This window comes from Jaculus jaculus, chromosome 8 (assembly GCF_020740685.1).
Source record: "Jaculus jaculus isolate mJacJac1 chromosome 8, mJacJac1.mat.Y.cur, whole genome shotgun sequence".
In the NCBI taxonomy this organism is placed as follows: Eukaryota; Metazoa; Chordata; class Mammalia; order Rodentia; family Dipodidae; genus Jaculus; species Jaculus jaculus.
In genome coordinates this window covers 6,486,859-6,500,063 of record NC_059109.1, presented here as the reverse complement: position 1 = coordinate 6,500,063, position 13,205 = coordinate 6,486,859, and the positions used below count along the sequence as shown (strand labels likewise).

The window sequence follows — 13,205 nt, the reverse complement described above, 5'->3', positions numbered from 1 at the left end:
GCTTACCAGGTTGTATCTCTAGCCCTGAGTTATTTTCTCCGCTGTTTGCTTGCCGTCTTCCATACTCGAGCCTTCTTTGGGGATGCTTGATGGACTCTTCACCCTTAAACACCAGACATCAGGAAGTCTTGTGTCTGCAGATGGGTTTGTGGACACCACTCACAATTGTCAGACAGGGACTAACACATCACTGTGGGAGACTCTTGACCCTCAGTAAGAGCACCATACCACAACGCCCCCCCATGCTTCTCACTAGAATAATATTCAAGTTTGACATGGCTCTCTCCATGTAAACAGGTATCTCAGCTGGCACTTTACCAGCAAGACCCCCACAAGAGTGTGTCCAATAAAACAGCTTTACCAGCAAGACCCCACACAGGTGCACCCTCTAAAACCCCCTCATTTGCTTACGGTGCAGTATTTTGCCCATAGTGCCTCAACTTGTGTGGGTCCCTCTACTAGGATACAAGCTCCTTGAGGGCAGAGTCTATGTCCCCTGTTCTAGTCCCAAAGTCTGTTTCCTGTAAGTGATATTAATTGAAGGAAGGAGGGCGGAAAAGGAGCAGGAAGGCTGCTGGGTGACTCTAGGTCTTTCCTCCAGACCCTTTGCCAGGTGTGAGCCCACAGCGCAGGGTCCTGAGAGCAGACCTGCAGTCCCTTGGCCAGGTGTGAGCCCACAGCGCAGGGTCCTGAGAGCAGACCTGCAGTCCCTTGGCCAGGTGTGAGCCCACAGCGCAGGGTCCTGAGAGCAGGAGGAGGAAGGGAGACCCAGAGTGGCACCACTGGGATAGTCCTGCTCAGCCCCTCCACCTTGAAGGATCCCTCCTTCCACTGGGCCTGCTGCCCCCAGAGGCCATACTTTCTCTATTTCGGGCCTCCAGAGTGAAATATGTCTCCTGTCAAAAGGCAGGGCCGTCCCCAACTGCCTGGATGCAGGAAAGGAGTGTCTGCTCCTGTCACCAGCTCAGCTAGTCCTCTTGACTGCGTCTGTCCTCATCACTGGATTGGCTGGCTGGTGGCTCAGATCTGAGCCTCCTAGAGTTCTGCAGTGCCAGGCCTCCTGCTTGTCTTGAGGTGCGGGATCTCTTCATCTGTGGGTGTGTCCATTCGTCCATCTCGGTGTGAACTCTGCAGTGCGTGTTCACTGGGGCATATAATACTGTCAGTTCTTTAGAACCGCATCTGTGGAAGGAGCAAAGACTTAAGCCATGGGTTCACTTTGCCATACAGTCTGGCCAGGCGTAGCAAATGCTTCTGAACTCCATGCTCACGTCTCACAGGTATGTTCCGGAAGGTCCTGCATTGTGTTTGCTTATAACAGACAGAAAAGACTGGGTCCCCTTGACACAGGTCCTACAACTGAAGGAGGACCAGGCTGAGGTGGAGAATGGTTCTCAGCCAGCTCTTATCACCTTGGATTAAAAAAAAAGTTTGGTCTATCCCCACAGATGGCACGTTTGTACCCTTCTGTACCTGGTGGCTCTCTTGTCCTCACTTGAGACAAAACACACCGCTATCTGCAGCCCCGCCTGGCAAATAGCAGCCAGTGGTAGGGTCCCCTCCACACCTGAATTTTTACATTTGCAGCTCGGTTAATTCCAGCTTAGCAAGTTCTTCCTCAGGAAACAGACACTGTTTTGATCCCTTTCTTCTCTCCTGGGTGAATTTCAAGAGCTATTTAAAATACACAAAGAATAAAAGTAATATAACATTCACTCACATTCTCGTTGCCCAGAATTGACCATACTTAGTATTTTTCACATACACTTCTAAGTACTTTTTATTTTAATCAAAGAAATGAAATGCTGCAGTTGGCGTCGAAGTCTCCTTTGTTCCCATCAGCAGGCCCCTTCCATACTCTCTCCTGAGACAGGCGCTGGCTTGACTTCAGCACACAAGCTTCCAGAATATTTAAAAATACTTACTGCGTACGTACATTTTCATGAGTAACGTGTAGTTTCGTTGCCAGTGGTGAAGACTGGGGAAGTCTCAGAGGTAGAGTAGAGTAAAGTCCCTGGTGCTTCGCAGTTCTTGTCACCGGCACAGGGAGAATGCGCGCACAGCTGAAACAGTGCGGGCGTACTGGAAGACACTCGGGGAAGTGCAGGACCTGCATTTGGGCACCTCCGCCCGGCCAGCGCTAATGGAGGGCAGGGTTATTCGTGAGTTAAGGCAGAGAAAAGTTGGGGGATTCCAGGAGTGGGTGGGATTTTTCTCACAATAAGGATGACTTCCTTTTTCTGTCTTTATGTGGAGTTTGGGAACTAGTCTTGACATTTGCTCCTTGGTGGGAGTGATTGGTTCTACAGGTAGGAATCCACCACAGTGAAGCCGAGGGTAGTTAGTGTTTGTCTCCGTTGTCGTGTTGGTCCTGGCTGATTTGCGGTGGTCTTAAGCCGTCACACGACATACTGCCGTAATACAGCTCTGTAGATGCGCTGGCCGGGCCACCACATAGGCTGTGATACACTGGCCACCACGCTGTCTGGACTAGCTGTCATGTCATCTTTGTAATACAGCTCTGTGTAACATAGCTCTGGCCTGTGGCCTCCATGTTTGTTATTTGCCCCTTTCTTCCCTGTGTTTATATGGCCTGCTCCAGTTTTCTGAATGACATAATAAGTTGTGTGCTGCTACCCCTAGACCTGGCTTCTTAAGGATTGGCTTGGATCTGGCTCCACTTATTACTGTTTCTGGAGGGAGCTGAAGGGCTTCTCCTTTCCAGATCACCACAGGCGGGAAAGGAAAGACTTGCTAGTGGAGCTGGGGCATGGTTCAGCGGGAGAGTCCTGGTCCGTCATGCACAGGCCCCTGGGCTCCATCCCTAGCACCTCAAACATGTAAGTAAGTAAATTAGGAACACTAGTAAAGCCAACAGTCTCTTTGTCCTGTCATGTGCCCTACTCCTGTGTGTTCTGGTTCCATACTTGTTATGTTAACTACATATTAAGAACTGTACCATTCTACATGGGAAATGGGACTTCAAGGGACAGTTGTTTTTCTGTGGTCAGCACATGGTCCACATGTGAGTCCTACAACTTAACCTTGGCCATGTGATCCTTTGTCCTGGGGTCAGGACACACCTGTAAGTGAGGCATCAGTAATACTCTGGGGCCCAGGAAGTAGAACCCAGGGGGTAGTCAGTGCCCAGCCTGAGTTCTCTGAAAGTTCTCCCATGTGCACTTTAGTAGAAAGAAACAAACTCATGTTTATAACTGTATACCTGGCAACTAGCCTGGAAGTACTGCAGCATGCTTGTCTTCCCTCTGCCTCAGTTTCCTCAGCTCTAAAATGGGACTCATGTCACTGCTGATGGCTGCATCAGGTCTCTGTGAGCGATCTGGACTTTCGGCACGTCAGGGTGGGCCACTCAGTGTCTATAAGTGAGCTTGACTTTTGGCACATCAGGGTGGGCCACTCAGTGGTCTGTGAGCAATCTGGACTTTCGGCAAGTCAGGATGGGCCACACGGTGGTCTGTGAGCGAGCCATGTTTTCGGCACGTCAGGGAGGGCCACTCAATGGTCTGTGAGCGAGCTGGGCTCCCAGAATGTCAGCGTGGCCCACTTTTCCATCCACTGTGTCTAGCTTATAGCTCAAGACTTTCTGTTCACAGAAGTGATTAATTCTTATTCCTCTAGCAAGGGCTTTAGGAAGATTGTTTAATCCCTTGTTTTTCTGACTGGTTTAATTACCACTATGGTAACATAATTTTTTGCCCTTTTTTAATGCTTCAGACAAAGCTTCATTATGAGTTGAGTTTGTAGGTGGCCCTTGGAATCTGGTCATAATTATAAGTATGGTTCTTTTCAAACATGACTTCCCAGCATCATATGACTGGTTACAAGCTGGGGTTTGGAATTCTGCCACTTTGTCAGCTGGGACCACTGTGCTGTTTCTACTCTTGTTCTCTGATTAGCGTGGAAGGACGCTTGATCTACCCAGTGAGTGTGAAGTTCTTAAAGGCAGCACACCCTTGCACAGATACTCATCACACTCCACAGCTGCTGAGTGCAGGAGTGCACTCTCAGACACTTGCCTCACCCTCCGAAGCCCAGCTCCCTGTGTGCCTCAGAGAACGGGAACAGGGCTCACCTTGGGTGCCCCTGTAGTCACTGAGTGATGCACCATCAACCTTGATGCGTCATCGGTGAGGTCCTTGGAAGCATTTCAGAGACACCAGTGTAAGTTGTTTTTTTTTTTAATATTTATTAACATGCTTAATATTCACAGAGACATTTTGAAGAGTTGGTCACAGTGTTCCCATGCTACAGATCCTGTGGACAGTGAGCTCCAGAGAAGTTAAACAGCTTACTCTGCTCACAGAACTGCTCTGACCTCAAGCTGAGATTCTTGCCTGGGTGACCTGGCCCCAAGGTCCAAGCTATCAACCACAGAGCCATGGAGGACCAGGCTTTCCCCAGTGATCTCCGCTCAAGATACCATTCACGTGTCATGAAAATGTCTTAGAGTGCGGGCACTCAAGTCACATACTCTGTCAAATTCTTGGGAGTAGACAAGGTAGAAATGGATTTTTTCAATGCAAGCATTTGCATTCTTCCAAATTCAAACATTACAGATAAATTCAAGAGTTAAGTAAATGCCTTGAAACTCTTCTTTGCAGAGCAGAAATCTTGATCAACACTTTGGTAGTTGTTGCACAGGCTCTCTGAGCACTTAGGAATGTGACACAGTTCACAGCTGGATAGCAGGGGACATCATTTAGATGCCCCCTCGAGTGAGGATGCTCTGGCAGTGAGTACAGGTTGAGGCTGAAGTTTTGTAGTGTGTACTGAGCTGTGAGAGCAAAGACCACATCTCTCCTCTGGACCTTACTCCAGACCCTTCCTCCTGGCCTGGCTGCCAGCCCCGTGCCCTCCCATTGTCCTGAGTCACGTGCTGCTTGGGACTCGGCCTCAAGTGGTACTGGCATGTTGGCTCTGGCATCTCAGCACAAGCAATTTCCTCTAATGTCACAGTGATTGCAGGTGAGACCCAGTGTGTCAGAGACTGCGTGTCCAAAGCCACCTCTTCTCAAGCAGCAGCATTTGGGTGACCAGGAGGAGGGTCTGGTAACTGGAAGGAGAGGCACTTGCTCCATGTCCAGGCAGCTCTTTTCCATTCTGCTCTTAGGACTGGTATCTACTTCTGCTGGAAATGAGATCATATATTCAACTCTCAGGCTGTGTTAGTGAAAATGAACTCTAATGTGATTAGATACTAATGCAATGTAATGGAGGATTGGTATTAAATTGAGACCTTCTGATCTTATTACTCTGCAGATGGTCCCTCCTGCTCAGCTGCTGCCCTGCCAGAGTCCCCTGCCAGGCAAAAGCCCACGCAGGGGAGGAGAGGGCAGTGGGGAGCGTGGGCTGAGCAAGGCCTGTCTGCGCAGAATGATCCACAGGCAGAGCCAGTTCCTGCTCTACAGCAGAGGCAGGCCTGCCTAGGCACCTGGAGCCATGTGCGTTGAGGCCTGAGCGCTTTTGTGTGCGGTCCTACCCAAAATCCCGAGGATCTGAAGCAATGATAGACGCTGGGCTGGAAAGGGAACAATAAGATCTTCATTCCCTCTACTCAACTCTCCCCCTACTCCAACCTTTTGGAAAACTGTGACTCACACCCATTAGTTGTCATAGACTGCTGTCAACTTATATCCTAGTTCTAGTCCCCTTCCTGCAAGGTTATCTGAGAAGCAAGCAGCAGGATGGGGTGAGCTCTGTCACCCCACGTAGCTTCCCTCACTTCCCCATTTTCCCAGTCTGCTGAAGGAAAAATGCTTAGCACAGAATTGACAATCAGGCTTGCGGAGCCCCAGAGCCCTTCAGAATTCCCCCGGCAACCCAGAGAGCTGTGGGTTGGGTCAGGTCCAGTTGAGGAGAATGCATGTCTCCCATTGGGATGCAGGCAAAGAGGCTGGCTCTGGGGTGGTCAGGTGCACCACCTCCATGGATGAATAATAGCGTTTTTACAGAGAGAGTGATTTTTCTTACTCTGTCTTCAAGAATACTGCTTCTGGAGGCCCAGCCTTTGCACACAGGATGGTAATGACTTTTTAATGACCTTGAGAGGACTGGTGTCCAGGCAGCAGTGAGTTGGTCTCAGGGGGAGGCGTGGAGAGAGAGAAGACGAGCACCCGAAACCAACGGGGAAGGCAAACCGCACCTACACGTGTTTCTCCGCTAGCCTTCCTTGGTAATTAGACGATTACAGGAAACAGCTTCGCAGCAGCTGGCGTCTCCGCCGTGTGAGCGGATGCAGGGTGGCAGCGACTGGGAGCGCCTCACGCTGATACACAAAATACAGTCGGAGCTTGCCGCCGGGGGGGGGGGCCACGTTCCTCCCGTGCATGCTCATGCGAGACAGCGTGGGGCCGGGAGCAAGGCTCTTCCTCTCAGGCTCGCACGGCTGCCTTCTAGGTGAAGCGGCCCAGCGCTGCCCGTGAGAAGGAATTGTCTGTAAGATATTGGGGTTGCTTTGTAGATCAGCCTGAGATGAGTTAGTCCTGAGATGGGGTGTTTAGAAGCAGCAAAGGGTGGAGGCTTGCAGAGCATCTGCCTGCCCAGGCGCCATCCCTGGTTCCCTGCTTCTCCAGGCCCCAGTAGGGACTGGCCTCACGCAGCCACACCCCAGCCCTGCTCAAAACTCCCCTCCAGGACCCAGCCCGCTCACTCACTGCAGTGAGTGATCCCCTGCTTGCTCCTCCAGCAGCTGTGAGGCAGGCCACATCCTGGCCATTGTCGTAGGTGAGGAAACCTACTTCAAGCTCCTGCTCGATGATGTAGATGTTCAGTTGCACTCTTGATGCCATGCAACATGACCTACACTTTCTCTCTGTTTCCTGATGGCTTCCTAAGAACTGTCAGTCTGTAGGTCAGACTGTAGAGGTGAGATGCAAGCTCCTGAGTCACTGTAGTTCCTGCCTCCCGCAGACCCCCATTAGGGGGCGACCTTCCTCCACCCCTCCCGCTGCCCACACCCAGAGGGCTAACTGCACCATCTGTTCTTTTCTCCCAGGTCCTGGCAGTCAGTCACCTTTGAAAGGCAGCCCGCCTCCTTCATCCGAATCGTGGGAACACACAACACCGCAAATGAGGTAAGGAGAGGGCCTGTCCTGACCGCTGCCACACCCACGTGACGTGGAGCCCGCGAGTGGCCTGCTGCCGAGTACAAAGGGAGTCCTGCCCTTCCTAGGCAGTTGGCTCAGTTTGCTTATGACTTCTCACCTTTGACACGATCCCACACGTCATGTGTGCACCACAGAAGGTCTTCTGGTCAAGTGGAAGACACAGGGGTAGAGGTGGGAACTAAAGAGGGAAAGGTGAAGCCTGAACGTGGCCACAGCCTTGCTGCTTCTCCCAAGGACTGTGCCTCCAGGGCCGCCGCATGGCCTGTGCTGAGATGCCGTGCGCTCTTCAGCCCCATGTTGAAGTGCTTGGCGCAGGCTTGTGTTGAGAAGGGAAGATCCCTGGCACAGGAGAGCCCACACAAGGGCTCCCACATGCCCGCCTCTTCTTGTAGAGTAGAAGGAACTTGCCAGGACCTGAGCTTTGGCACCAGAGGGCTCTGGGTCTGACGTGCGTCCTGCAGACTGCAGGACTGCCCTGGCCAAGAGCTCCCAGCACATAGGAGAGCCCCACGGGCCAGCAAGGCTGCGGAGGACAGCGGTGGCTTTCTGCGTGGAAGCACAGGGCTCACTTAACAGCTGCTGGCCAGCACTAAAATGCCGGCCACATCGACAGTTGGACCTGTGGATCCACTGTCTGAGGGGCACCAGGGTGTGTGTGGCACTTCACAGAGGACTGTAAAAAGTGAAGATATTGTTATGCTTTGAAGTTGTTTTGCCTTTTTACTTACCAAGGATAGTAATGTCCTACATGCACACTGTGCTCTTGAAGAGAGGAGCTTATAAAAAGGAGAGCCCCACACAGTAGCTCCTTCAAAATGAAATAAGATTATAATAGTAAATCAGCTTCTCTTTTGTATAGCACAATTCAAGAATTCTAAAACTTAGGCTGTAAGCCAGGTGTGGTGGTGAACATCTATCATCTTAACACTCGGGAGGGTGAACCAGGAGGATTGCCAAGAGTTTTGAGGCCAGCCTGGGCTACATAACAAGGCTGCGTGTCTGTAGCTCTGTCTGTACAGACCATGTAGGAAAAAAAAAAAACAATTTATTGTGTGTGACGTACGTGTCAGAAACAATTTTTTTTTTTTTTGTTTTTTTTTTGGTTTTTCGAGGTAGGGTGTCACTGTAGCCCAGGTTGACTTGGAATTCACTCTGTATTCTCAGGGTGGCCTCGAACTCACGGTGATCCTCCTACCTCTGCCACCCCAATGTTGGGATTAAAGGTGGGCACCACCACGCCTGGCTCAGCAGCAAATTTGAATCTGCATTCTAATATATATTTGGATACTCTGGTTTCTCTTCAGATTATATAAATCTTTCACTTTTTACTAATATATATTTGTTCCCCAGCCCATAGTAGTTGTAGAAATTTGCCCAATTCCGTCTTTTCTTCTTATCACACAAGATGGTTTAACTACGCGTGTATTGCTAACTTTGAGAGAGGGGAAGTTTGTCTTTGTAAGTAATTAAAATGTTTTTCTCTTAAAGTTCTTCCTACAAAATACCTCCCCTGCCCCACAAAAAGAAGGCGAGTTTTATGCTTCCAGGCCTGAGGAGCTCGTAAACGGAATGTTCGAGCAGAAGGGATGCTCAAGTGGGAAAAGGCCGCGGACCGGCGGAGAGTCTGGTGGGCTCTCCCTCGGGCTCAGCGCTGTCACTCATTGACCAGTGACATGGAGCCAGAGCCGCTCTTGAGCACCTTCTGCCACCGCTCAGGAGGCGTAGTGCAGTGTCTTGTCTTCAGGTGGGGCCCAGCCCCTTGGGGCCAGCTTGAGTGGGGGTGGTCCCCTGACCTGGCTGCTGGCTTCACTTGGCTGACGAGTGCCTTGCACAGTCAGTTCTCGCTCAGGAAGACACAGCTCGACCTAGTGTTGCCAGTGGGGAGACATCGTCAGTCGTTAGGTACATGATGAACAGAGCATAGGACGTGCCCATGAGCGGTCGTTCTCAGAGCACAGAAGGCACAGGAAGGGCACACAGGGCATGGCACACTCCAGAGAGAAGGTCCCTTGCAGCCCCGTGCTGGGTTCTGGATGGCTTTTGGAAGAAGCAGTGCCACTTGCCCAGAACAGCAGAAGTGAGAAGTGGTAAGGAGGAGGGTTCAGGGCCAAGAGGGCAGGGCTCCTTGAGGACAGTCCTAGGGTGGAGCTGAGGTAGTCCGTGGGGTGCAGCCAGGAAAAGGAGCCTGGGGATGGAAGTCCAGCACGGCTGTGCTCTGTGGCCCCATGGCAGTCAGCTGATGTCATGAGTAGGGAAATAGGGTTTCCCCAGCCTGCCCTTGCTGGGCTGCTGGACATCTGGGGCCAGAGTAGCCCCGGAGCCTGGCTGTTAGCAGGGCTCTCTTCTCCTTCTGCCCTCCCATGGCCTTCCTTGGAGCACACCCTCAGAAAGCGAGTGAGTGTGAACTCGGCACCCCCTCCCATGTCACCGGGCCCTGCCTCAGGTGGCAGGAGTCTGGAGGCAGGCACGGGCCCTCAGCCTGGAACGGTGTGTTGTCAGGACTTGTTTCCCTTGGGCTTCCCAGAGCTTGTGAGCTTAAGACTTTGTGCTGACCTCAGGAGCACAGTGGGTTTGTTCTCGCCACGAGAAGGCGGACGGCGGGCGCAGAGGAGGGGCGTGATCGCACTGGCCCAGCCCTGCACTGCCTCACCCCGCGAGCCATGGAGAGGGGTCCTGTGTGTGGAGGGGCACTCCTGAGAGTGAAGAAACAGTCATAGGAGATGGTTGGTTGGTTGTGGACAAGGTGGCCTGGTCAGTGTGCATGGCCAGAGCTGCCTGCCTACTGTTTAGAAACCGAGTAGTCTCACATGGCCAGGAGCCCAGTGATTTGGCCACTTAACAATGCTGACCCTAGGTATAGCTTTGACCTCCAGACAACCAGCTGTCTTAGGAAGCAGAACAAAGACCAGTGGAGTGGAAGCCTCTCCCCGGGAAGGCAGGGTGGGATTTTGTGCCCTCAGCAGATCTGGCTGGCCTGGGTCCACAAGGCCCTCCTGCGACTTCCCTCAGATTTGAGCAGTTCCCAGGCAGCAGCCTTGCGGTCACCCGTTTGAGCACACTTCCCATTTCCTGCACCGGCCAGCCTGTCCCTGGGGAGTGCGTGGTGCTGTTGGCGTCTGTCTCGGTGTCCTCTGTGAGCACCACACACGTCCACATTTCAGTTGCAGTCGTAGCTCCTGGCACGCAGCCCCTCCTCCTGAAGCCCCCTCCTCCCGTGGCCTCTGCCCCCGTGTCCTCGGCACCGCCCTCGTCAGCGCAGCTGGACACGACGTGCCCTGCCTTCTGCTGTCCCGCCTGCCTCCCACATACCTGTTTCCCACCTTTCCCCTGACACTCTGGGGACCTCTGTCTCTGCTTCTCTAGGCAGCGGCCAGCACAGAACATCACTTCTCCACCTCCACTGCTGGCCTGCTCTGAGGCCCGAGTCCTCCTGGCCGTGAAGGGTAAAAGCTAGGCCATGAGTCCCACTGCAGAGCCTGACTCTCTTCTCAGTCCCCCTTCTTGTCACTTGCTAGTCACCTTAGCAGAATGACAAAGGCGCGAGCCTACATCAGTGAACTCCAGCTGAGTTTCCCCAGATCTAGCCTGTGGACCAATGCAAGCTGGTGAAAGGACCGAAGATGTGTCTGCTGCTTCTTGCTAGCCTGTGTCTGAGAGAACGTTCTGGAGTATTTTTTATAGGAAAGTTCTCCAGCGGGAGCCTGGGGTTGTGGGCAATGGAAAGGGCTGCAGAAGAGTGATCTTGAAGAGTGACCTTGTCCTCAATACGGCATGGCAGGGCTCCTGCTCACAAGGAGCTGCACAGCTCCTGCCAGGTCGATGGCCGTGCTGAAGATGGCGTTGGTGGCTTTGACTGTGGACGGCCTTCAGGACCTTTGTGTCATGAGGAGAGGTAGTGTCATCTCCACCTGCAGCAGGCACCGGGCACAGCGGGCTTCAAGACCTCTGAGTAGAGCGAAGGAATGAGGGAATGAGTTGGGCATACAGCCACCTCTTTCAGTTAGGAATAAAAGAAAATATTGAGGATTTCCTGAAACAAGACTCTTCTGTAAATGGAGAGTCTGCATACCGAATACCTCAGAGCCTCTCAGCCTCGAGGAAAGACGTTTATAATAAGCATAACAGCTGTCACAGGGCACCAGCCAGCAATGGCTGAGCACTCCGTAAGCACCAGGCTCAGGTCACTTACAACATTATTTTATCCTCATTTTTAAAATAAGGAAAGTGAGTGCCAAGTATTAACAGAAGTGTGGAGTGGCGGCACTGCTTACCCCATGCTGGGGCATGCACTCCATCGAATCCCACTGGAGAGCAGTGTGTGTATCCTCACACTGAGTGTGTGCGCACTGGGGTCAGATGAGGCCTCATTATGTCCACCCCCATGTCCGTTCAAGAAACTTAGATGGGGCAGGGTCCAGTGGTGAGGACCTTCTTGCTGCAGCCTTGGCACTGCAGGTGCCGCTGGACACTGCAGTCATCTGTCTGCAGACAAACGGACAAGCAAAGCAGAGTATGACCCGCAGTGGCCCTCCGTGTGGATAAACAGCACAGCACGCCGAGAGACAGCAAGGAATCCATACCGTGGTGGGCTTCGTTCAGACGAGCCTCGGCCGCAGGCCAGACAACACCATTACAGTTATGCCTTCACAAGTGGCAACACCGTTAGGGGAGAAAAAGTTGAGAAAGTGACTGTCCTTTCAGCCAGAAGTGGAACTCCAGACAGGGTCAGGGGCGGAGGTACCGCCTCTCCCAGGTGGTAGTCGGGTAGTGTCACTGTGGAATTTATCTTGTGTACTCTTTAGTGTGCATTTTGTCAGTAAACCATTTGGGTTTGAGCAGAAAGGAGACACTGATAAGGAAACTGAGGCTGACGGGTATTAATTCCTTTGTCCAAGATCACCCACCATTGAGCTGAATCCAGGCAAGCTGGTCCCACTGCTGGGAATGTTGCAGGAGAGAGCCCTGAGGGGCTGAGGACCCTCCAAGCCACCAAGCCAGTGGCTGAAAGTTCTTGTCTACAACTAGCAAAGAATTGGAAATTTAGAAAAAAGACAAAACCCACACAGGCACAGAGAAGAGTTAAGTTACGAGTTATTAAGAGAGCACTGAGGTAAGCCTGGCTGGGCATGGGGAGCAGAAAACTGGGAGACCGTCCCAGGAAGGCTTGGGTCATGTCCTCGTATGTATTAGGATGAGCCTCACTGCCGAGTTCAGATGTATGTGAAGGACCTTCATTGGTTGCTCGGCCCAGGAGCAGCTCTGGCTCAGGAAGGGCCCACCCATGGCGCCCAGCCTCAGAAGGCTCAAGGAGACTCAGGCATCTTCTCTCGCTCACCATCTTGAATCAGACCTACTCAGACTGAAGCTCTAGTGGCCAGGGCTGTTCTTCCTTGGTTCTAGCAGAACGCCTGTAGCCTGTACGAGAAAGCTACCTTGCCCCCGATCCTATCAGTCAAGTATAGAAACGGGCTCTGCCCTGCCCCGGCCCCTAACTCGGGCAGCTCGCTGAGTCACACCTTGTGGTCTTGCTTCATGTACCACGCAGGCTGCGTCTAGGGGTGAAGCCGAGGCCTTTCATTATGGGAATTGCGGCCTCCTGCCTGGCAGACAGCCTCCCCTCCATGTGAAGAGCCCCTTGACGGTGGGTGACATTTTACATGACTGGGCCAGAGGTGCAGAGGTGCCAGCTGCTGTGGGTGGGTGTGGAGCTGGCGGAAGGGGAGGTGGGCCTTTCTCCTGTGTGGACCCAGCAGTGCTCGGGTGGACCGGCATGAAGCGTCATGTCAGGGGCTTCTGGAGGCTGGGGTTGCAGATCATTCTGCACGCCTGGTGTTGTGTGTCAGGATTAGTAAGAGGGCCTGAGCGTGTCACTTGGAGGGTCTGCGTGAGCGGTACCGGCAGGGCAGAAAGTCTGTAAGTGGCTGCTTGAGCTGCCCTCCAGGACCCCTCAGTTCAGAGACTAGAGTGAGGCAGGATTTATTTACAGGCTTCTGACAGGCCAGCGAATGGCTCTGGGCTCCCAGTGCCATCCTCGTTCCCATAGCAACATGTGGCTCTGGTGAAAAAAAAAAAAAAGAC

At 52.6% G+C, this 13,205-nt stretch overlaps 1 protein-coding gene across 6 annotated transcripts in view; it reads left to right on the top strand.

Moving 5' to 3' along the window:
- Btbd9 (BTB domain containing 9) overlaps positions 1-13,205 on the top strand; it is a 432,359-nt gene that overhangs the window by 408,080 nt on the left and 11,074 nt on the right. For all 6 annotated transcript variants that reach the window (XM_045155929.1, XM_004649530.2, XM_045155925.1 and 3 more), the window contains one exon: positions 7,016-7,094. In XM_045155929.1, coding sequence (XP_045011864.1) covers positions 7,016-7,094 — 79 coding nt within the window. The remainder of the gene's footprint in view (positions 1-7,015; positions 7,095-13,205) is intronic.